The sequence below is a fragment of the Dermacentor albipictus genome, chromosome 5 (genome assembly GCF_038994185.2).
Source record: "Dermacentor albipictus isolate Rhodes 1998 colony chromosome 5, USDA_Dalb.pri_finalv2, whole genome shotgun sequence".
In the NCBI taxonomy this organism is placed as follows: domain Eukaryota; kingdom Metazoa; phylum Arthropoda; class Arachnida; order Ixodida; family Ixodidae; genus Dermacentor; species Dermacentor albipictus.
Genome location: NC_091825.1, coordinates 32,805,168 through 32,829,760, shown reverse-complemented (window position 1 = coordinate 32,829,760; position 24,593 = coordinate 32,805,168). Strand labels below are relative to the sequence as shown.

Below are 24,593 nucleotides of genomic sequence, written 5' to 3'. Positions count from 1 at the left end.
ATTGTTGTATGGAATATCAACCTTTTATACAAATAAGTACAATCACTGATCGAGTTTCCTTACACGAAATGGGCTGCAGAATTTTCAGGATTATTGGGGAATCGAAAAAAAGCAAACAATTAATTTTGATGAATTTGGGAGTTGGCAACGAATGATATGGCTTCATGCCACATCGATATCTTCACATAGGCGGTACGAATTAGGCAAAGCGAGCCACGCTTTTGCATGCACTCCGTCTCCGCGGCCGATGGCGTCGCCCGCACTGGGACGACGCTATTGTGACAAGCGCCAGCAGCGGGGAGCGAAAGCTTCGTCTGCTTCTCGCCCCAATGGGTCACCGAAACTCAAGATTACCCAACCTTCAACACTAAACGCGCGGTAAGATAGCTTACATGATGCCATGCTGTCTTAGCACGCCCACTCTTTGTACATTGTACATGCGGCAGGTGTACCTCTAAAGCAGGGTGTGCGGCTTCTTATGTGCTCAGCCGTTGCAGCCATGTGCAGCCACGGCCGAGACGCACGTCAGCTTACCCCCCTCCCCCCATGTGCGTGCACTTGATTGCGTCACCGCGAGCGAGCTCCCCTCCCCCTTCTTTCTGTTTGCTGGCGCAGGGAGGCGGCACTCGTGCATGAAGTCACCATCTTTCTTTCCCACCCTCGTACACTTTCACTCACACCTGAAGCACAAAGTTTGTGGGGTAATAATAATAATTTAATAATATTTGGGGTTTTACGTGCCAAAACCACTTTCTGATTATGAGGCACGCCGTAGTGGAGGACTCCGGAAATTTTGACCACCTGGGGTTCTTTAACGTGCACCTAAATCTAAGCACACGGGTGTTTTCACATTTCGCCCCCATCGAAATGCGGCCGCCGTGGCCGGGATTCGATCCCGCGACCTCGTGCTCAGCAGCCCAACACAAAGTTTGTGGGGTACGAGAGGATCTTATTGCACTTGGACTTTATACGGAACATGATGCGGCTGTACCCCGGCGGTCGCTTTTGTCACACTAAGAGGTGCGTTTACAAGCAGCCACTTGTTAGTTCAGTCAATTGGCCATCTGCATCCGCGGAAGTTTCCACTTATTGTCTCAGCATTCCTTTGTTGTGGAAGCGAAATTTCTTTATATTGAAATCACATACACACTTTGCTATATTGAGTTTCTAATTACATGGTGTTCTATAGACAAGAAGTTATAAAAAGTTAAGTACTTCGTTACATTAAAGATTTCGTTATACTGAAGTTTATTGTACTGAGGTTTAACTGTATATGAAGGTCTGGAACATATTTCTTTTATTAATAGAATTTCTGCTGACTAGAATCAAGTAGAGTAGAACCTCATTCATACGTTTTGGAACTCGCCGTCACGGAAATACACGGAAAACACCCGTGTATTTAGATTTAGGTGCACGTTAAAGAACCCCACGTGGTCGAAATTTGCGGAGTCCTCCACTGTGGCGTGCCTCATAATCAGACAGTGGTTTTGGCACGTAAAACCCCCTAATTAATTGATACGTTTTCGAAAAAAAACGGAAGGAAAGTGTGCTAACCAGGAAAACCTACAATCCAATGTAACTAAAAAAAAACTTGACAGACTCAACTATCGTTGACGTCTATGTAATGTGAAGCATCGTGCGGATCGTTGTGGCACGAGATGCCAACGCGCTGCATCAAGCTGGCGGTGCTGTGGCAGCTCGAGACGCATTTTGTTGTTTTCCTATTGCGTGATCTGCCTCTGCACGATGACCAAAAAGGCAACTAAGATGCGCGAAACTGCTGCAAGAACGCAAGAAACTACATCAAAATGTAGAGCAAATGTGTCCCCATAGGCAAAGGACTACGTCCCAAGCGGGTTTTAGGTGCTCAAAATAAAGATTTATATATTTACAACAAATGTAACTTTGAGCTCCGTTTTCTCAGGTTTCATTTTTTGTGCAGTTGCTTTCAATCATCCCAGTGCCATTTTACAAAGAATGAAGACAAAATCATTCTTTATTTTGCACATAAATTCTGAAACATTGTTGAGTGCAATAAAGCTGTCCATTTTTAACTGCACCTCAAAAAAAATTTATAATGAGTTTCTTTTGCAAAAGTCATTAGCAAGACAATATGCAAAGGAAAGCTGAAAAAATATTTTTATGCTCATTTTGCATTTAAAAAATAAACCAATAGATTTATTGCACAGAATGGGTGTTCGTGAACATGCGGATGTGAAAATCTTGGCGAACTGATGTGTAATTAATGAATTAATTGGGGGATGACCATTAGAGGCTGTTAATTGTTGTAACTCAAGACGCATAATACATAGCTCAAAACTAATTTCAGTTATGATGTCAGCATAACAAATCACAGCTGCATGCCAAATTTCACCAATTTATTCCCATAAATAAAAAAAAGTTCTCATTGCCGCGTTTCTTCTTAAGAGGGCGACGGGAAACCGAAACAATACGAGCTGGTGGGTGATGCTGGATGCCGCCGAAGCAAAATGTGATGCCCACATTGTGCTGCCTGTTGCAGGGAACGGCAGTGCATTGGCTTATCGCCTACTAAAAGCGTGCAGTGTGCTACCGATGGCGCTATGCACCACACGCTGTAAAACAGATTGGCGAAGATGCTTATCGCTGTAGGTTTGGTGGCAATAGCTGTGAATGCAGCGTGCAATGATCCGGGAGGAGATTTGCTGCTACCGGAATAAGAAACTGTGTGTGCCGTCATTTTCACGTGAGACAGGCGGCTATATACTATTCTCGATCGCGCACCCCTCTGCCTTCTCTTGTTCACACGGGATCTAGCGGCTGGAAAAAACGTATACGATCGCTGTCTGCAGCAGGGAAGGACAGCACGTTTCGGTTATTGCCTATTAAAAGTGTGTACTATGCTTCTGACGTCACCACGCACTGTAAAACAGATAAGTGAAGATGCTTATCGCAGTAGGATTGGCGGTGACAGTTGGGAATGACGCGTGCGACAACCCCGGAGAAGATTTGCTGGAACCAAAATGAGAAACTGAGTGCGCACTGACATTTTCAGGTGAGACAGGCGGGCGAATATTGCGGTGAAACTGCCACGGCGGGCAGCTATATAGTGCTATCGATCGCGCACGCCTTGCACATTTCCTCGTTTACATGAGATCTAGCGGCCAGAAAACGTAACTTACGATCGCAGTTTGGCGATGTACTGAACGTTGTTGCCGGAAAATCGTGTTTTTTGGGAACGTATGAACTGGTGAAAATTGAGCGCAACTCCAATCGGTCATTTCTTTTGTTCTCAATAGCAAACATTGGTGCCGGGAAAATGTACGTAACGGTAACACATCAACGAGGTTCTACTGTACTTTTTTCCCCTCTGAAACTAATGAATTAGTGACATTCTGTAGTACTGAATAGCAATGAGGTTCTCTGCCTAATATTCGACCTGCATTTTACGGGAATCTTTTATTTGTTTTGCTTTCCTGTTTTTCTCCAAAATGCAGAAAGGCCACTATCCCAACCTTACGGCAGGAGGGTTATCGTAAGGCCAATCTGGGCGACGGACGAAAGAACCGCACGTCACATGCTCTGTGTGTAGCTGGTGCCGACAGTTAAGCGCAGGCGCCCTCCACGCTGTTTCATTAGAGACTCTTAACATGTATGGTATTCCGCTAAATACGGGCAGGCCGAGGAGCATAGCGGGTGAGTGGGGCTGTTAACGTGAGTGGCCTAACTGTTACCGGAAACGCACAGAAAACTGCCACATCCAGCGCACTGCCAACGCTCGCATCACCACAGCATGGTACTTCGTGCATGCATCAACTAGACAAAATTTTGTCAGTTGTAGCTGATAGCTTGTTGTTGCTGGGTCTGTTAAAGTATGAATTTCTTGCAGGAATAATATATAACAGTTTTTGAACGAGCCATGCTGCTTGCTTTTTTTTTGTATACTGAGAACTACTTGCCGATTGGCTCGACATCATTTGGTCACTGTGGCTCAACTCGCTTGTCACTGCTCTTGCTCAACTTCTACAGCCTGTGAGGTGTACAAGTGCTGCACTGTGTTAGTGCAACGTTGATGCATAATGTGCAGCCAAAATGAAGAGGCCTGTTGTCATGGCTTTGTTATTTGGCAAGCAAACAATACATTCATTCATTGAACTAATAAACCTTCCATTAATTTCACTCCAGTTCATTTCATGTTTTGGTTAATTTGATCCTGACCAAAGGTCCTGGCCAGTGCCCATGCGTCTCTATGGGCCGAAACCTTTGTTTTGAATCCTAAAATTGGCTTTCACCTGATAATTCACGAAGGGGAAGTAGACGCGAAAGAGTGGCTGGTTTCTCGCTTCATACCACTGTGTAAAGATATCTTCCACACGACATGAAACCGTATCATTCGTGGCCAGCTCTAAAATTCAATGAAATAAATCATGCATGCACCTGACTCTATGGTGACTCCACTAGTGACCACTCCAGGGTCAGCGTCTGTCTTGCTGTAGCTTAGTAGACAGTAGACAGTCTCCCGTCGACACCGTCTATTTTTGTCTTGCGCGAGGAAGATCTTCAAGCAATAACGGTAGCTCACAATGTTTGATTACAATATTTACCCGATTCTAATGTGCAGCATTATTTGTTTCCAAGAAAATTGGGCTGAAAATTGCCTGCGTGCTGGAATTGGATACGAAACCAAAACTGCTTTTGCAGTGTTTGTATGCTTTACCGCTAACACAGCTGTAATGCAGCGAAACTGATTTCAAAACGTCGTGCGGTGAAGCTGCCTTTAGGAAATCTGCCACCATTGTGCACCACATATTAGATTTTTGCCCCTTTTTGTTACTAAATGACTGGAGGCAAATTACATTTCTAATTTACACACATAGAAATTGGCCATGTGTTTGATTCGGGGTCGTGTTAGAATCGAGCAAATATTGCCAAATGAATCAGCGGTGTGTTTTGGCGTATTTTTTTTTCTGTGTCTTGTTTAATTTGGCCTGCCAGATAATTCTATCAATTTCGTTGGTCCCTTCAGGGTTGAATTAACGGAAGCTGGCTGTAAGTGCTTGCCTATAAATAATGGCTGAGCTATAAATAAGGTTTTTGTAAGGTCCTGTAAAACTGGCCAAACTGTATTTCCTTTCATGTTGAAATGCCATGTGTCCAGCTTCTTTGTTGTTATTATTTGGTCTACTACATCTTATCACTTACTAATGAAGCAGGCTACATCGTGGGAGCTGGTGCCCTATTTATAAGTGGCAGCACCAGTCCTGTATTGCATTTATGCTGTCACTTTCGCGCTTGTGAAAACGCTGTTCTAGGTAAAAAGTTTCAATTTGTATGCATTTGGCAGGGATCCATTTCCTTAGCATGGCCTCATGTTTTCCTTTGGTGCTCTTTGTCAACCGCATCGACAGTCAAGGATTCCATTGACAAGCGGAGGTTTGTCTTCCAATCGAAAAATTTAGGCTTGTTTTGCAGCTGGGATCTTGAGCACCATTGACTGTGGATTGCACGCATAGCTGTGGTGACCCCTGCCCACAATGTCTTTCTGTTTTCATCCAGGAACCGGTGAGTGCTGTGACCAGAGCAGTGGAAGCTCATCAACTCCTTCAAAGCTCAATGTGACACGACTTCTCAAGACTGCCATGGACAATCCGATGGAGTACTCGACCAAAGCCATCACACTGTGAGTGCCTGTGGCTGCAGAATAAAAGCAGTGCCATAATGTGGGGAGCCCTTGAATGCATTCGGAAATTTACAGAGGGAACAAGTGCCATGTTTAGTACCACACTGAATGCAGCTTGGATCACCTTTTAGGTATACATGGCCTTCAGTTTAGGGCACCATTTCGCAGTCAATCTATCTTTGTCATACAGTAAAAGCTGGTTAATTCAAATTCAGCGGAGATGCTATGAAATTCGAAGTATGCAAAATTCGAACTAATGCGAGAGAAAAAAATTGCTCGATTAATGTGCTTATATAGTCCGACGAAGCGTCATACTACGACATGCTACGTCACGTTGGTGAGAACATTTATAGTTCGACGCACTGGCGCAGCCACTGTAACTAGACACGGTCTAACATGCCCAACGTAGAGATGGCTTTTGCTCCATCTGTGCGTTCTTTGCACTGACTGTGCCGACCGGCAACGCATTGCGCGAAGAAAAAAGGGGCCCACGCCGCTTCGCCAACGATCGCAGACAGCCGTTCGAAGCCGCGCACAGGTTGGGGTCTTTCTGCACATGCTGCGAAGGGAGCACGCCGACAGCATGCGCATTGGAGTATAGAGGGGATGGCATTTTGGCTGGTGCAGCGCAAGTGGCGTGGTGTGACTGGCCACAAGCGACGGGTCGCCCGAAACGTTACGCCGCCAATGCTCGCCGCAGTAACGAGCGCCTTGCGCTCTAAAATGCACTCACGAAACGCACCACAACCTGCTGCGACTCTGGTCTCCGTTGCACTGTCGTAGCTGCATCTGCTGCATGGTGCCGAGTTCCACTATACATACATGTGGCGTCCAGACGCGTATCCCAGTGAGGCTTCCCACGAATCTCAAAAGCTATGCTTTTCAGTACTGCGAGCACCAATAAACGTTGTGACCACCATGCCTTAGACATTTCTTGGTGCATCTTCTTGGCAGAACACCTCGTAGAGAAAGAGCATAGCCTCCAAGATATAAAATGAGAAAAGAAAGAAAAGAAAAACATGCAGCGCCGTATCCACATTTTTATCTTGAAGGTCTTGAGAGAGGGAGAGAACCGACCGGCAATAGAGGCATTGGCCATGCCTGGCCAGGCACAAATGTGTCTCTCTCCAGTCAGGCCTAAACAAGAGCCACAGATGGAAAGACCAAAGCTGCATAACAGCTTTGGAGCAGACATGCATAACCTCTGGAGACAGGGCAGTGGGGATTAAAGTGCAAGCATGGATAATGTTGCAGTTGAGATTAAGAGAAAAGAGTAGGAAGGTCGCGTAATGCATAGATAACCAAGCAGTAACAAAATGGCTGCTAAAACATGCTGAGCACCAGGTCTCAGGCTCAATTCTCAGCCACCGCATTCCACTGGGAGCTAAATGCAAAAAGTTGCAGCGGAACCCAAATGCAAGAGCAATCACACAACACACTTTATTCGACCTCCATGACATCATTGCTCAGTTCACCTGTTGTACCGAAGGCAGCTATCACGGCGTGGTGCCTGTTGGATAGGTGCAATTCCGGTGGACCATTAGAGTAACAGAATGGGTGCCAAGGGAAGGGAAGCGCAGTCGACGATGGCAGAAAATTAGTAGGGGTGATGTCATCATGAAATTTGGAAGCACAAGTTGGAATCAGCTAGTACAAGACAGGGGTGTTTGGAGATTGCTGGAACAGACCTTCGTCCTGCTGTGGACACAAAGATCTGCTGGTGATGATGACGTGCAGTTCCACACCCCTTGTCCGTTGGTGTAACAAGGGTGGTTACTCGCTTACCACACTGCAGGCCCTCATTCACTTTCTCACAGGGGACAAAATTTTCTTTATTCCTTTTTTTTTACGCAGGTTTAGTTTTGAGGCCAGCCGGGCTAAATGGGTAGGGGTAGGCAAAGAATGCTTTCATATTAAACTGTTCATGTACTTAATTTAGGTGTATTAAAGAATACAAGGTTCTTGAAATTGGTATGGACCCCTGCACTGTGGCATCTCTCAAAGCCCCAGTGCGACTTTGGGATGTTACACTCAAAGCTTATTAGGTTTGGGTGGGTAATTGATCATTTGACCTCCTGATTAATTATTTAATTGCAAATATTTTCAGAATTCTCAATAATTGACCGACATTATTTGAGAACATCATGAAAGTGTCAGCACTGATGTTGCCGTTTCACTCATGCAACAGCAAAAAAAAAAAAGGTAACAGACAGATTTATAACTAAAATACAGCACCAGACTATGTCACACGACAAAAGCCACCCATGTCCACTGCACTTTTAATCGAGCAGAGGAAGTGGACAATGAATAGCCTCTCAGCAGGTATACTTGTGATTGTATCTGAATGGTGTTTATTGAACTTGTGTCCACTCAGGCATAGTGTTGCTGTTGTGCTATCAAAAGCGAATGTCAAATGAAATAATGTGGTCAAATAACACGGTTGTTTTGTTTTTTTCTATAACCATATGGAAATTGTCAATTTTGATTTTTATTAAAGAAATTGAGTAATTTGTTTCTTTGTTCTGATTGTTCAGGTTAAAGTTTTAATTGATATTCCACCCTACAAAATAATGACTACTAACAAAAGGGAAACGCACTTTGCAATGGCAGGGTATTGGACGGTGTGACGAGATTAGGCAGAATAGGATGGAGTCTGTTGAGATGCAAGACTGGTAATTAGGGCAATTAATTAGGCATTTGTCCTGCTGTGGTCACGAAATACGACGACTGCACCTTAGTGAGTGGAACACATGTCTCGTTGCTGTATCTTCAGATCCCTAGAGACAGTAGTGCTCAAATGCTGTCCCAATTGCAGGCTGTCCCGACACATGTGGCCACTTCTGAGCGAAGCCGAGCTCGGCCACCTGACGGCACTGGCAGCCATCCAGGGGGGCCTGATGGTGGGCCGCAGATGGGACGGCAGTGACAGAATGGAGGAGAATGATGCCGCCGAAGGAGGGCTCGAGGACGATGAGGCCGGTGGCGAGGGGAGCTACGTGCCATTTACCGTGGAGGACTTCCAGGGTGAGCCTGTCCTGTCTGCGGCGGCTTGTTGTGTTGTTGAGTTCGTGCCTTCTCGACCAGGGTGCGCTAAGCGAGCTAGATACGCCCTGCCTGCTTTCAGCGTGCGGCAACATCACGTTTACGAGCGAACAAGGTAACTAAGTGCAGCATGAAATAGAGCAATAAGTGAGACAGCTCCGTTTCGATCGTTGCCTTGTCGTGTTTCTTCACCCGTTGCATCGGCGGCTGCGGCGCTGTTCGGCTGGCCGAGCGCGTCTGTTTACCAGTGATGTTCTGAGCTCAGCAGCACAACACTGCTATCTTACGGTGAGCACTCGCAGCACCTGCAGGAATTTTGAGAGGCCTGTGTAGCATTATGTATGTGCTAATAATCATCAAATGGAATGGAATCATAAAATGTAACAGCCGTTTTAAGGACCACTGACACCCAATTTCTGACTCGTTATGTTTGTATTGTTCGCATGCCCTGCACCTCAGACCGAATAATAATGGCAAGTGTTGCTTTGAACATAATTAAACCTGGTTGTAAAAGTCAACACCAGTAGCTGATCTCGAACTGCAACACCTCATGACATCAGTACATGACACGTGTAGGGGGCTCCTCGGGCTCTCTATGAATTTTTTACCAGCTCTGTGAGTATTGTCAATGCGATACATGAGGCACCTGCACGTAACACCAAGGGGTGGATGCGGCTTCCTGTTGGGCTGGCTGTCTGCTTGCCTCACTTGTACCATGTGCTACAGCCAAGCACAAAAGGCAAAAAACTGAAATTTTGCTGTCAGTGGTTCTTCAATAGTTCGCCGTCAGAGCAAACGATCCACTGCCTTTATTACAAAAGCTCATTCAAAAGATCTGTTGTTTTACATGCTAAGCTAGCAGCAACTGCATATCATGCATTCCTGCCGTGCCCAAGGTATTTTCGCTTAATTAACAAAGCTGCAGAATTTGTCTACATATAAACAGTGTGCTTGTGCCTCCATAATTGTAGAGCCATACTCTCGTGTTATTGTTTGCCAAGAAATGAACAATGATGAAATCATTGGAGTGTTTGCTACGATTTCGCTTCATCAAATGGTGAAGACGTCACCACAGAGTATGTATGCTCCCATACTGGTACCACCTCTTGTAGTGGGGACCTTTGAAACAAATCTAATCTTCCATTTCGCTCCACACATTCTAAACTAAATAAGAGAGGAATATAATCCTTCATTTTAAGAATGCTTTGGAGAAGTCTTGTCCGTACCTGATGGAACTAGCTCCAGCCAACACTGTGTTAGTCTTTTGGGTGCTGAATATGCCGAACATTTGTTAATCTCTGTAGCTAAAAAGCTGCTTACAAAATTACAGGCTGGGAATGCGAGTGTGTATCCACTGAACAAAGAAAAGAAAAAAAATGGTAGCAATTGCTTATATTCATAAGGTTTTGCAAAGAAGGTGACTATACATGCAGACGTACTGTTGTTGTTTTCTGCACCCGATAAACTTATAAAGTTGTGCAGAATGATAAAGCCTATAGGCAGTATTAAGAAATCTTGGAATAGGAACCACTACGCTAGGTTTGTTGAATGTGTTGAAGGCATTGTTTACTGCAAACCCTTGACATGCAGCCTGTTTTACAAAAATTGCAAAAAACAAGTGAAGTGGTGCAATTGATCATAGAAGCTGGCAATATTGCTAACTTTGAGAACAAGTGCATCAGTGTAGTATCTATCATGCTATCAGATAAAGAATTTGCATTCCTCAGAGGCACCACATGTGTAGAGTAGTCTATCTTGAGACATGTGTAGTACTTGCCTTCCTTGCCTGTATAAGTAGATCACGAATTTCCCCAATAAGATGTGTTACGAGTTAGTGCTGTGTTTGTGTTATATTTGTTTCAATCTGACGTTCCTGCAGCACATTATCTGTGCCAGGGATTTCCCCACAGTGGGCGGTGGAGGAAATGCTGCCCACTGCTGCAGTTTTCTGCCCACCACTTTGAGGGGTGTCTAGGCAGTGAGAGCGGTCTATTTTGCCAGTTTCCATTTTTAATGCGAAAGTATTATATGCCCCATTATGTGAGAGTCCAGCGGTGTCGGCGGCGCCACCAAGCGATGGTACCAAAACTGGCCAACGACGCAAAAAGTAAAAATACGTCAAATTTCTCAGGGAGGTTCCTGTAAACGAAATAAATCAATGGCTTTGAAAAGAAAATTGGGCAAATTTCGGTCTGGGTGGGAATTGAACCCGGGCCTTTGGGGTGCAAGACAAGCACTCTTCCCCCACGCCACAGCGGCTCCCTGGTTCTGGATGACTAATAATGAATTCCAATGGCAGATTAGGAGTGACTGACGAACTCTGCACTGGAGCACTTCACTACGGCGGAGGGCAGCAGGATGAATCTTGCGATTGAAACACAGGCACTACCGCCAGAGCTATTGGCAGGGGGCGCTAGCGCACATCCGCTTCTGAAAGTGTCCCGTCGAAAGAGCCTTTGTTGTTTTTGGCCTTTTCGGCTTGAACTCACGCGAGCATTGTGTTTAAAAGTTTCGTGTTTCTTTTTAGCCTCTATGCTCTAGTGAAAGTCACACTGCATGTAAGTCTGCTTCTTTTGTCCGCCGTGATTGTGTGTTGGAAACATTGGAGACACAGCAAAGCCTGCGATCAGTTCAGTGGCAACACATTGAGACAGCCTGAAGTGCCTTCGGAAGTGCATTTCATCAACAGAAGTAAAGGCTGTTAAAATGTGAACTTCTGAAAAGGAGCCGTTGTTACCTCTTCATCCGAACATGGCAAACAACATTGTCTATGAAACGTGTAACTTTCGGTCTCTTGCCCGGCAGCCGAAACACGATGTCAAAAGCTTGCTTGAATACACTAGCTTCCGAAGCTCCTTTGTTGCTTGAGTCCCTGCTGGTTGATTCCTAACTTGAGCTAGATGAGTCATTGCTCTCCGCAAGCAGTAAAAGCGCAAGTTGATGATGTGAAGCACCAGTCATTGCTTCCAAGAGACCGCGATTCGCGTTCATGGGCACGCACCCCATAGTAGTATGTTGATGGTATTCGTCGTTGGCTGTGGGTGGGCCGATGTCAAGTGACTTCCAGTCCACTCCGTCGATTTTTGCAGAGCAGAGAGTGCTGCTCCGTGGAGTGGATCTAGCGGCGGATCTTTTGCCAATCTGTCAATGAAAGATACAGGAGGCACTTTCAACCTCCCAATTGAATAGACTTGCTCTGCAAGGAACAGAAAAACTACTACCAGAAGTGCTACGAATCTTTCATTGGAATTCACCATAAAGGTGTGCCTAGCGTATGCGTCATTGCACACGTCACTTTGAAAGGTGTCGCCTAGGACGTGTGTCATTGGGCACGTGCTGGCACAGCCAATAGGGTGCCACCACATCATGAGTGTATAGAATAAAAAGAATTAATGTCCACCTTAACGTCGGTGAGCGGCGCTTCAAGTTATGAACTCTTCGTGGGCAAGCGAGCGCATTGAGACGTTTGATTTGGCCTTACCGAGGCGCAGTTACAACGCAAGCGAGAGCTTGTGCGGACAAGAAGCGTGCAGCAAAAAAACATTTCACCAAAGGTACTATAATGCTTTCGCGCTCCCACACGTAAGTGTGTCTGCCGATTCTTTTTTCTTCTTTCTTCTTTTCTTTCCACTATTTTCAGGTGTTTATTTTATCACGTGGGGAATATTAGAAAGAAATATCATTAGACATTGACAGAAGCATGCTTTTTCTAGTATGCTGCCAAGCAAAGAGTATTCAGGAGGTTCTATCACGCCGAAAATCACATGGCATTCTGCAGCCGCCATCTTGATACTATCGAGAAGAGGGTAAATTGGAGCTTCCAATAGTTGCAACGCCATATTTCGATTTGAAAAATTAAGAGCAAAAGAAGCAAGCAAAAAGCGGTAGAACTGGTGTCAAGATATGTTACCGTTCCCACCGTGTACAGAAAGTACTCTAATGGCCGACGCAAATATGAATCACTGGTTTTGCACTCATTTTGTCAACGGTGAGCTGTGCATTTCTTTATAGTGGCGACATTTAGCAATTCCGATAGGCTGCATGACCGGCTCACTTTTATTTTGGTGATGCATCCAAAACAGAAAATTGATAAATGTACAATTCCAAATAGCAATAGTCGTATCGAAAAAATAAAGGAAAAAAGAAAATGCATATTATAGTGTGTGTAACCTGCCCTCGTGGTCACAACGTGTCCACCCCTAAAAAATTTCTGGGGAGAACCCTGATTGGTACCAGTGGCACAACAAGCCCAAACTTTAGACAATCTGTAGTTTTGTCAAAGCGTATACCAACACTGTTGCGATGACTTGCTTATTGGAAGGCAAATTCTGAATCACATCACCGCTTCTCAGCAAGTGCAACTTTTAGGATTGAAACTTCTTTCTGTTCCCTCAAACAACATGATTCATCATCGTCATCAGCCTGATTACGCCCACTGCAGGGCAAAGGCCTCTCCCATACTTCTTCAACTACCCCTGTCATGTACTAATTGTGGCCATGTTGTCCTTGCAAACTTCTTAATCTCATCCGCCCACCTAACTTTCTGCCACCCCCTGCTTACACTTCCCTTCCCTTGGAATCCAGTCCGTAACCCTTAATGACCATCGCTTATCTTCCCTTCTCATTACATGTCCTGCCCATGCCCATTTCTTTTTCTTGATTTCAACTACGATGTCGTCAACTCGCGTTTGTTCCCTCACCCAATCTGCTCTTTTCTTATCGCTTAACATTACACCCATCATTCTTCTTTCCATAGCTCGTTGCGTCGTTCTCAATTTAAGTAGAACCCTTTTCGTAAGCCTCCAGGTTTCTGCCCCTCACGTGAGTACTGGTAAGACACAGCTGTTATACACTTTTATCTTGAGGGATAATGGCAACCTGCTGTTGATGATCTGAGAATGCCTGCCAAGTGCACCCCACCCCATTCTTATTCTTCTGATTATTTCCGTCTCATGATCCGGATCCGCCGTCACTACCTGCCCTATCATGTACCTAAGTCTAAATACATGGGGGTTTTTGCATTTCGCCCCCATCGAAATGCAGCTGCTCTGGCCGGGATTCAATCCCGTGCCCTCGCGCTTAGCAGCTGTTGTGCCATTACCACAAGCCCGGATTCCGAATCTGCAAGATGCAGAAGTTATCCTGCGAGCGCCCAAATTCTCCCTTGAAAAGTCAAGATGCTGAGCCGTCAGGCAGCGGTGTCCTGCGGGAGAAGCATCGGCAGGCAACGTGTTCAGACGTGTCGGCTTGTGCCAGACAGCCCAGACACGTATCATTCTTTTTTCCATAGCTCGTTGCGTCGTCCTCAATTTGAGTAGAACCCTTTTCGTAAGCCTCCAGGTTTCTGCCCGCAGGTGAGTACTGGTAAGACACAGCTATTATACACTTTTCTCTTGAGGGATAATGGCAACCTGCTGTTCATGATCTGAGAATGCCTGCCAAACGCACCCCTGCCCATTCTTCTCATAATTTCATTCTCATGATCCGGATCTGCGGTCACTACCTGCCTTAAGTAGATGTATTCCCTTACCACTTCCAGTGCCTCGCTACCTAACGAGAACTGCTGTTATCTTCCGAGACTGTTAAACATTACTTCTGTTTTCTGCAGATTCATTTTTAGACCCACCCTTCTGCTTTGCCTCTCCAGGTCAGTGAGCATGCATTGCAATTGGTCCCCTGAGTTACTAAGCAAGGCAATATTATCAGCGAATCGCAAGTTACTAAGGTATTCTCCATTAATACCCCTGTCACACGGGCACCCGCGAACTCCATTGAACTCCTTTGTCTTTACGCCAATGGAGTTGCGCTCCGTGTCACACGGTCTCCCTTGCGCCGAGGAAGTTAAATGGAGATTTTGGGCGAAGAGAGTTCGGCAATGACCATTACGGTTGGATGGAGTACTCTCGTTCCCAAGCAGCTACAGTTCTGCAGAAAACCATGCTAGTAAAATCGTCGTAACTGGTTCGTTTACAAATTATAGCATTACTTTTTTTTCCTTGGGATGTATGCCACATAATGAAAGTTTTAATTTGTTTTTAAGGGCATCAGCACCTGTACTCTCTACACCAATACTTCGCCACGCTGCATCGGGTAACGTCATTCCGCCATTTTGTTTGTTTTTATATGCACGGGAGCCACACGTATCGTTCAAGCCGTACGGGTAAAATTCCCCGGGTGACGTGCACCATGAGCGATCGCGGCGCACCGCGAACACACAGACACGCGCGATTACACAGCGGAATCACTACTCGAAGTGCACCGGCCCAACAACGTGACCTGCTCTGCCCACGCACGAAAGCAAGAGTGCAGTGTGGCCAGCATCACTTGCAACTTTGCTGTGCTTGGAAAACAAGTCTTGCGGTAACGTACCGCAAAGATTCTCGCTGTGATTTTATATTATTACATACTGCGTTAAAAAAATGAACATAGATTACTTTAATGCCGACCGTATATGTGAACAGTTGCACACGGAAGTAAGTGCAGCAGCGCCGTTTGTACCCCGTGCGGCGCTCGTCGAAAGCTCGCGCTGTGCCGTGTTGCACGGCCGCAACTCCATTGCCGTCAATCTCCGTTAGGGAGTTTCATGCTCAACAGAGTTCGCGGGTGCCCGTGTGACAGGGGTATAACTCTTATCCCCAATTCTTCCCAATCCAGGTCTCCGAATATCTCCTGTAGACACGGTGTGAATATCATTGGAGAGATTATATCTCCCTGCCCGACGCCTTTCTTTATTGGGACTTTGTTGCTTTCTTTATGGAGGACTATGGTGGCTGTGGAGCTGCTATAGATATCTTTCAGTATTTTTATATACCGCTCGTCTACACCCTGATTCCGTAATGCCTCCATGACTGCTAAGATTTCGACTGAATCAAACGCTTTCTCGTAATCAATGAAAGCTATATATAAGGGTTGGTTATATTCCGCACATTTCTCTATCATCTGATTGATAGTGTGAATACGGTCTATTGTTGAGCAGCCTTCACGGAATCCTGCCTGGTCCCTTGCTTGACAAAAGTGTAAGGTGTTCCTGATTCTATTTGCCATTACCTTAGTAAATAGTTTGTAGGCAACGGAAAGTAAGGTGATCGGTATATAATTTTTCAAGTCTGTGGCGTCCCCTTTCTTATGGATTAGGATTATGTTAGTGTTCTTCCAAGATTCCATGATTCATGATTGTTTGTAAATTTCACATCAACGAAGTTACGCAACAAATAAAAGTGCTAATGAGCCCTGTCAATCTTGTTGCGGTAGTATTTGACTGTACCTTCTACCTCAGTCTTATCACCGCAAACAAGTTATCAAAAAATAAACATTCTGACAATAACATTGGCGAATAGAAGCAGTGATTAGCTCATGGGGTGCCTATTGTTCCATGCAAAACAGCATTAAACTAGGAGGAGATCTCATCGCTCGTAAGGAGAGTGTTGACGGAAGCTCTGCAGCAATTCCTTGGCCTTACCCACTGAGTTTTTTTCAGTAAAGTTTTGTATATGCCCACAACCACGAAATGTTGTCAGCTACAGATGACATTTTCTCACTCCATCTTGAGATCTCTTGTAGTCGCACATTTGACAGCACAGAATGCGCTCAACATTGTCTGCTACTGACAGTGTCTGATAAGTACTACAACAGTAAAACCTCTTTAATGCGTAACTGGTGGGGATGCAGAAAAAATATGTACTAACCAGTAGTGCTGAAAAACGGGGCATAAACTTGAAGGTCAACAAAGAAGCCCCAGAACAAGTTAAGGACCGCGCAATGAGTGATGGAACGAAAAATGTTTGGCCTAACGTTAAGAGAGGAAGAGAGCAGGCTGGATCAGTGAGCAGACGAATATAGCCAGTATTCTAGTTGACGTTGAGAGAAAAGAAATGGAACTGGGCAGGCCATGTTATGCGTAGGGCAGATAGACTAAGAACTATTAATTAGAGTTACAGAATAGGTACCAAGGGAAGGAAAGCACAGTTGACGATGACAGAAAACTAGGAGGTGTGGTGAAATTAGGAAATTTTAATGCGCGCGTTGGAATCAGCTAGCGCAAGACAGGGGTAATTGGAGATTCGTGGGAAAGGCCTTCGTCCTGCAGTGGACGGGAAATAGACTACTGATGATGATGATGAACCAGTAGTACGCCTTAACTGACAAACCACAAGTTAGCCGCTAGTCACCCTCTGAAAGAGAAGAAAAGTTACGAGTAGTAAATTTCACAAGAAAATACCCAGCTTACATTATTGTCACAGTCGACCAAAAGTCAGTAATTTTCAGTTGCTGCCTCAGTGGCCTTGCGGCAACAGCAGCAGCCCCGAATTCTGAGAGACCTCGAGCTAATTTGTTCATGAAACCCTTTTCTTGGCAAATGTCCTCATGACAGACAGCCAAGGCCTCTGCAGCTTCCATATCAGTCAGACCTAGATCGTCCGCTTTGAAATCACTGCCGTTGTCATCATTATTCCTCTTGACAATGTGCAACAGCGGCAACAGTCTCGCTGTCAGAGATGTCAGAAGTCAAGTTCACATACCTGCTGATAGCTTCTGGCTTCTGGTCACGTTGAGCACGAAAGGGACTGGTAGCCTGTCTCTGGCATGCTTGCCACCAATACAGTTTACGTCCTTGAATGCCGACGTTTGTGCTTAAAAGTCGGTAAAAAAAAGTGCCAACTCGTCCTAGTTAAAAATTCCTTCTGTAGCATGGTCAGCTTCCTTTCTGCACACCACCCACGCACTTATGTTGTGGCAGGCATTAACCCTTTGAGGGTAGATTTTTTTCGCCGTATGCGACTGCCCAGGGCCGATTCTTTTTATTGCAGATTCCAATTCTTCACGGGGACTTATTTCGAAAAAAATTCACCTTAGTTTTTCTAGGGTGACCATAAAGGGAAAAAAAAATATTTTGCATCGATATATATGTACTCTTCATTAATGAATAACAACAATAGAAAAGGAAATAAACTCATAAGAATTGAAAATTTGATGCATTGTTATAGTTCAAGGCTTTGAAAATGCACACACGAGAATATTTCGCAAAATTCAAATGTTTCTGCTCTTACCCTAATATGTACATCCATAGCATAATCGAACTGCATAGGTGCACGCATTCAAGAAAACTGTGTGGTGGTGTGCCCGTCAAAAAAGAAAAACATGTGACAAACTTCCTCTAATCTTCATCTTATCGCCAACCAGAGGCAATTAGTTTTCACGAATCTTCCCCCCGCAAAAAAAAAAAGCAACGGAAACGCATGCATGGCGGCATCCTTCCTATGCGCACCCTTTTGAGCATTAAATGAGCGAGAAACAAGCGGCCACCCTTTGAGCGATTAGTAACAGGATAGCATTCAGTTTTTCAAGCGCAAGAAACTGAAACCGCCCGCGCACGCTGATGCACGAGCGGTATTATATAGACGCGCAGGAGCAAACTCTCTAAAACAAACCATGCAACGAAAACCGAGAGAGGGAGGCGCGAAAAGGAAAGTTCCCTGTATTCCCACATAGCGGCAGCACATGACACAAAAGAAAAAGTTAGGATATTGGCACGCTTTTTAAACATACGGGCGGCACCGTAAATATACAGCATTGGCCATTTTGGGCTTTGTTCGCGGCGCCGTATATTTACGTCATTGACCTTGAAAGGCTTAAACTTTGCCAACGAACACTTACTGCTTGAAAAATTTTCATAGTTCAGCTGGTTTCCAAACACTTATGCCTTTTCATCGAGAAGGGCGCTGCTGACTTGAAATTTTTGTGTCGGAGGTTTTTTTTACAACAACACTAAGGCCTCTTCAACCTCAGGTAAGGGGGATCCCTTCGAACAGCATCTCCGCATAGTGGATGCAACACCACTCTTCAGCTTTTGCCAAACTTTCCTCATGCTGCTTAACAACAGTTGTTAAATGGCCCCTCACCAGGCACCATAGCAAATTTTGGTTATACGCTGGAAGTTGTTAGTAACCTGTCCTCGAGGGAGTGTTCTGCCGCAAAAAAATTTTTCAATTTGGCTCATTAATAGCCGAGATGGAAATACTCCAGTGCTGCGAACCGATGATTTCAGCAGGTGGGCTCCACTGCCAAGCAGGGCGCTCTCTCCACTCACACCATCTAGCCTTCGCAAGCAAATTCCTTCTCTGCATTCTCCCATACCAAACCTCGAGGATCGCGTGACGCATATGCATATTTTTCTTTTCTCCTTGCTTTTTCTTTCTGGCGCGCAAGCTGTTGTCTCGTTCGCGTAGTGCACAATTTTGCACGCTGTGCACAAGGAAACATGACTAGCGGTATAATTCAGTGCTACACGAATACTGAGGCAGAACAAGCGGATCGCAGAGCATGATCCCGCAATGACAGCTTCGGTACCTGCCCACATGACTGCACGACCGTGCGAACAAGCACACGAAATGGAAGTACATCTCTCTTGCTTCGGTGCAAAGTATAACAAAAAACATGCAGACATTCCGTTTGTGTGTTTTATTATTTCTCTTCAATTTGTCAATTCAAGCAACAGATCGCGCACATAACAGATGTGTTGAATAATTCTCGAAGTCACGTGTCACCACGAGCGACGCCACACTGTGGACACGACTATGTAGGCACAGGGGCACAACTATGTCACCATCTGGCTTGGAACGTGGCGGCCGCGAGGAGAAGAAAAAACGGTGTTCGGTTTGAAATTTCAGGTCTTTTCGTGGTGCCTAACGATGTAATACTTTGCAGACACGATCGTTATTACTCAATGTATGCTCTGCACTTGTCAGCTCAAAATGGCCAGACCTGGTGAGGGGCCCTTTAAAGGCAACCCCTAAAGTGTGAAATCGTAAATAAGAGAAGTTTAAACTTTGCGTGCAGTTTGAACTGTGGTGTACAGTAGAATCTCGCTAATTCGTACTCCAAGGAAGGACCAAAAATTTATTCAAATAAAATGGAATTCCAACTAAGTAGAGTCAATTTAAATAGAGCATCCAATCAGTAGTGCGGTACAGTGTGCAAAACCAAAACTGTCAGTGGGCTCACATTGAAAAAGTCTTATCTTTCCTCCATTAGCGCACAACATGCACCGGAAGAAGCCTAGATTTTCGTATAAAGGTCCAGGTTCTGTATAAGATGGTGCCTCATGTGCAGTCGCTGAGGGTGTGGGGAAGAACGTGCAATGGTGAGCCGAGAAGGATGGTGGCTCGACACGCACCATCGTGCGTCTAATGTTGGAGATGATGTGATCGCACGTTCACTATACGAGGAGGGCACAGGTGAGTGTGCGGTAATGTGAAACAAGTGCGTACCAGAAGGGAGGAAGGTTAGGGGTCAGATGAGCAGGCAGTGACATGACCAAATGCACGCTAGGGGCTTCCTTCCCACCGCATAGGAAAAGAGGGCGCATGCTGCTCTCGAACATTCGCCTTTGCCTCGGGTTGATTTGTCCGAAAAGTGGTTGTTTGAAATAACTGTTGCATGGTTTTTTGAAGTTTTTCTTAATTCAAATACATAGGACTTTGGCAGGACCAGCAGAGCACTTTGAATTATCACAATTTCACTGTATGATCCAGAATATCTTTCCCAGCTGGAAATGTCTTGGAAAATAAAAAAAAAAGAAGGTTTCGTGATATTCATGCAAGTGCAATGCTACAGGCATCAATAGGACCCACAACACGACAGCTGCCATTGAAATGGGCCTCACTTACACGAAAAGAGCCATATGTAACCAGAGTTCCGTATAGTGTAAACCAGTCAAAAACACAAAGGACAAGAGAAGAAGTTCACGACACAACGACTGGACTATCAACTGTGGTTTATTAGAATTGGTGTAGTCCCAGCAAGGGCAGCAGAGCATGCGCAACCGCATCATCACTTATCACGTAGCATGAAAAGACAGCACCGTTTCTATCGGGACCGACTTAGAAATTCAAATTCTTTTTCTTTGTAAGCGCACCGAGGTTGTACTAACGTGATAAGTGATGATGCGGTTGCACTAACGTGATAAGTGATGATGCGGTTGCGCATGCTCTGCTGCCCTTGCTGGGACTACACCAATTCTAATAAACCACAGTTGATAGTCCAGTCGTTGTGTCGTGAACTTCTTCTCTTGTCCTTTGTGTTTTTTACTGGTTTTTTCGTTCAAGTATGTACCAACTGGCCCAGATTTCAACCCTTCCGTATAGTGTCTTCTTGTACTTGTCATTGCTTGCAAGGTTTGGTTGACTATTTCACTAATTCAGTTGTGTTGTTTGTCATATCTCATCTTCAGGGTCTGAAGATGGCTTTGAGGAGCTAGCCTGGAAGCTGCCTCGAAGTAAGCCTTTCCCTTCTTTCTTTTCATCTGTACTTGAAGCATTTAAATTTGCCTCAGTCGTTAGGTACATTCAAGATATCAAATGACAGAAAGTGCTGTTTCTGTGTGACGCATGCTTCCTCTCAGAACTTTCACCTTGCTGCCAATTTTAATTATTTTGTGTTTGCTGGACACAATGCCTACTGTTCACTGCAGTTTTTTATTATCGAAGACAATGTCTTCCTTGGCAAGTTACTGTCACTATTCCTTATTGTGTATCTCTATATCTGACGTCTGTTTCTAGCCCCTTTCATGGGCTCATCTCAAACTACAGTGAACTCTCGTTAAGATGAACTCTGTTAAGCTGAATTCTCGCATACAGTAAAACCTCCTTAAACCTTAGCCGCTTAAACAGTAGTCTCGCTTTAAAAGTAGTAAAGTCAAATCCCCGACTCAGCAGCCGTTGAACATAATGTGTTTTGCATCCGGCTAAACCGTACCATCTTAATACGTACATATCAGTTAACATGTAGTGTTTCCACTTTTATTCGCGCAATCAAGGCAGTGCATTGTGGCATCTGGCAGCCCCGCAGAACAACAAGCCTCAAAGATCAGAACAACGGCCTCCAAGCGCCCTGTGCATTTGGGCCTGAAGCCACATCAACACCAACATAATTTCGGTGCCGTGCCATGGAGTGTCATGGCGCCATGCAAGCTAGGACTCGCGTCATGACGAAGCTCGGATAAAAAACACTCGGTGCTCAACGTAGAAGAAAAATTGGACATTGTTCCTGCTATCGAACGTGGCACGAGGAAGTTGGTGCTGGCACTCAACAGGGATCTACCCTTGACTACAGTGTAGCATTTGGAATGCGAAGAAGTTGCTCAGCAGCGCTGCTGCGACCACGAAGAGATGTCGGCTACGAGGTTCGACTTTTCACCATCGTTGCCTCTGTTGTTGCCAAAGTGTCGCCTAATGACAGTGATAAGGACGACAAGGAGAACGACGGCACGGGCAATTCAAGTCCGACAGTGGCAGAAGATGCGCGTTATGTCAGCGTCAGCCTCGTGAATGCAGTCGTCGCAACAAGAACAGCAACCCGCAATGAAAAAGGCGACCCGCGACTTCTGCAGCGCCACTGGGCCCGTGCACAGAGAATTTGCGACATCAACGAAGAATCTGCCATGCGAGTGTTTGTCGAGAAGAGGGGGCTGGCTGAAAAGCTCGCTCGCAGCTTCAGTAAGTTTGAGGCTGCTGTTGGAGCTAGTAGGCCGCCACGGCATCACGAAAATAGCACTTTTGTCACGCGAAGTGAATAAATAGTGCATGTTTTTGCCCTTTCATCACACTCTTTTAGTTTCGTTTTTGACAGGTAAGTGGGCGATCTCGTGTTATTTTGGTTAAGCAGTACTACCATTTAGTACATACATTTCTGAGCTCCGGCCAACTACAGTTTAACAAGGTTTCACTGTATAACGAACAACATGGGACCTTTTGTTTGATTTTCCATAGACTCGAAGCAAAAAAAAAAAAGTGCACTTGAAACGAATCGCCTCAAACGTGCTCTTCCGTTAAGACGAACATTCGGGGTGACCGCCACTGCTACCAATCCCGGAGGCTAGGGTGCCTCGATGCGCCGTACCCAGGGGCGCGCGCATCCAGGCACCCTACTGGAGGCCTGTGGCACACATCGCCTGCAGACACAGGCGAAAACAAGAGGAGGAAACAAAAAGAGACAGTGACGTTTCACTTCATGAACGTGGGTGACTCACAAGCGCCTGGGTGCTATAGCGCATACAAAACTATTGGCCCTCAGTGTGCCTCGACTGTCCGCGTTGCAGATCCTATTCAAGACAGGGCTTGCACAGCCGCACCATACGCAGCAGCCGCCAGAGTAGAAAGCCCCCTTGTAAACATTCGCATACTAACTAAAGCATAGCGTCGGCACACACAGGCAAACATGAATGCATCACACTTGTTGACCGCGGATGCTTGCTGTCAAAACACTGCATGAGGAGTTGCGGCAGAAGTAGCAAGCAAAGTGACCTTCGCGTTGTCTATGGCGTCACCACAAACTGAGCGGTGAGAACACAGCGCACACAAAGCTACAAGCCATCAACCCACCTAGACTGTGTCCCCAAAGCAGATCACATTCAAGATAAAGCCCGCGCAAACGTGTGTTGCCGAAGTACAGCACCCCCCACCCTACCCTCCCAGTGACATGCATGCAATGGAAGACGGTACGATCCCCCCATTTCTTCCTTCACGCATGCAAGATTGACCCGCCATCGTCGGCTCACCATCGCACTAACAGCGTACGGCGCATGAGGACGATGTTATCATGTGACGAACTCAGTACGTCCATATTGCAAACGAAACCTCTAACAACTGCCAGAGGAGGTCAACCCACTGTGCCTTCGCCCACCTTCCTCCTCTGCGATGCTTCGCCTCGTTTCTCCTTCCCCACTTCACTTAACGTCACCTAGACTTTCATCTAGGTTGCATTGCTTTGCCGCAAGCTCAGCGTGCTCCTTAGTACTTGTGCTAGCTTGAAGCCTGCACCGATGACCTGTAGGTAGCAGATGCCTGCGTTAACTCCATAGTGAACTTTTTCCAGCAGCACGATGGCACAGAATGATTTTTAAGGTCGTTAGGCGGGATGGCATCGTTTGTGGCTGCTCGCCGATTTGTACAGAAGCGCCAAACGTCCATCACAAACTGGATGAAACCAAGCAACTACTTGAAAACCGTTTTCTATTAAGTTGAGCTAAACAAATGCTTTTTATGTCATTTCCCCCCCCCCATCTTAAATCTAATTCATTTACCATTTTGAAGATATTTGGATGCACCTGGTCATGTTTCTGATTATTCTTCCGATAAGACGAAAAAATTTTCATGGTCCGTTCGAGTTCGTCCTAAAGGGAGTGTACTGTAGTTCAGCTAAGGACAAAGCTGATGAGTGATAACTGGTGACAAAAAATCTTGGAAGGCGATCCAACTTTTAATTGATGTTGGTCAAGTGTTGCTCCAGCACAGCTCTCACATTGTTGGAGGTCATACACCCATTTTGCACCCCCAGCTCGTCCAAGAAGACATTGTCTTTCGTCGACTTCAGCTAGACGTTGAATTGCCTTCCAACTTTTTATTATTTCATTCTATTGTATAATGTTTGTTCCTTCTCCTTCCTGTAATGCCTTCGGGCCTTGGAAGTGTTTGTCATAAATAGGTAAGTGCTCGAGAACTGACAGGAGATCCTCGTGGTTCCAGGCACTGGCAAAGGCATGATGTCACCACCACGTGGTGCCTCTTGTAGCAAGGCTGTGGATAAATACTCCTCACAATGCAGTGCTGCCTCTGTTCGCAGCTCCAATGGAGTGGAGTGACATGCCCATCGGAGCACTGCCTGGATCCCCTGCCGGCAGGCTTGACCTGAGCCTTGACTTCAAGGAGCTGAGGCCAATCGGTGCACCCAGGCCAGGGGAGCGAAGGTCAGCACTGTGCAGAAAAACGCGCTTAACAGCTGGGGTTTGCTCACTCTTCAGGCCTGCCAAAAGTCGCTGTTGAGTGCGAAAACACCGTTGTCCACGTCTCGGAATTTCGCTAAATTCCTGGCTGCCTCTTGCCTTGCGTAGTTGAAA

The 24,593-nt window shown here is 45.6% G+C and overlaps 1 protein-coding gene across 1 annotated transcript in view; it reads left to right on the top strand.

The window, feature by feature from the left end:
- The window catches only part of LOC135908079 (uncharacterized), an 83,884-nt gene that overhangs the window by 48,427 nt on the left and 10,864 nt on the right, over nt 1-24,593 (top strand). The window contains exons 9-12 of the mRNA XM_065439821.1: nt 5,536-5,659; nt 8,475-8,683; nt 20,931-20,975; nt 24,320-24,443. Coding sequence (XP_065295893.1) covers nt 5,536-5,659; nt 8,475-8,683; nt 20,931-20,975; nt 24,320-24,443 — 502 coding nt within the window. The remainder of the gene's footprint in view (nt 1-5,535; nt 5,660-8,474; nt 8,684-20,930; nt 20,976-24,319; nt 24,444-24,593) is intronic.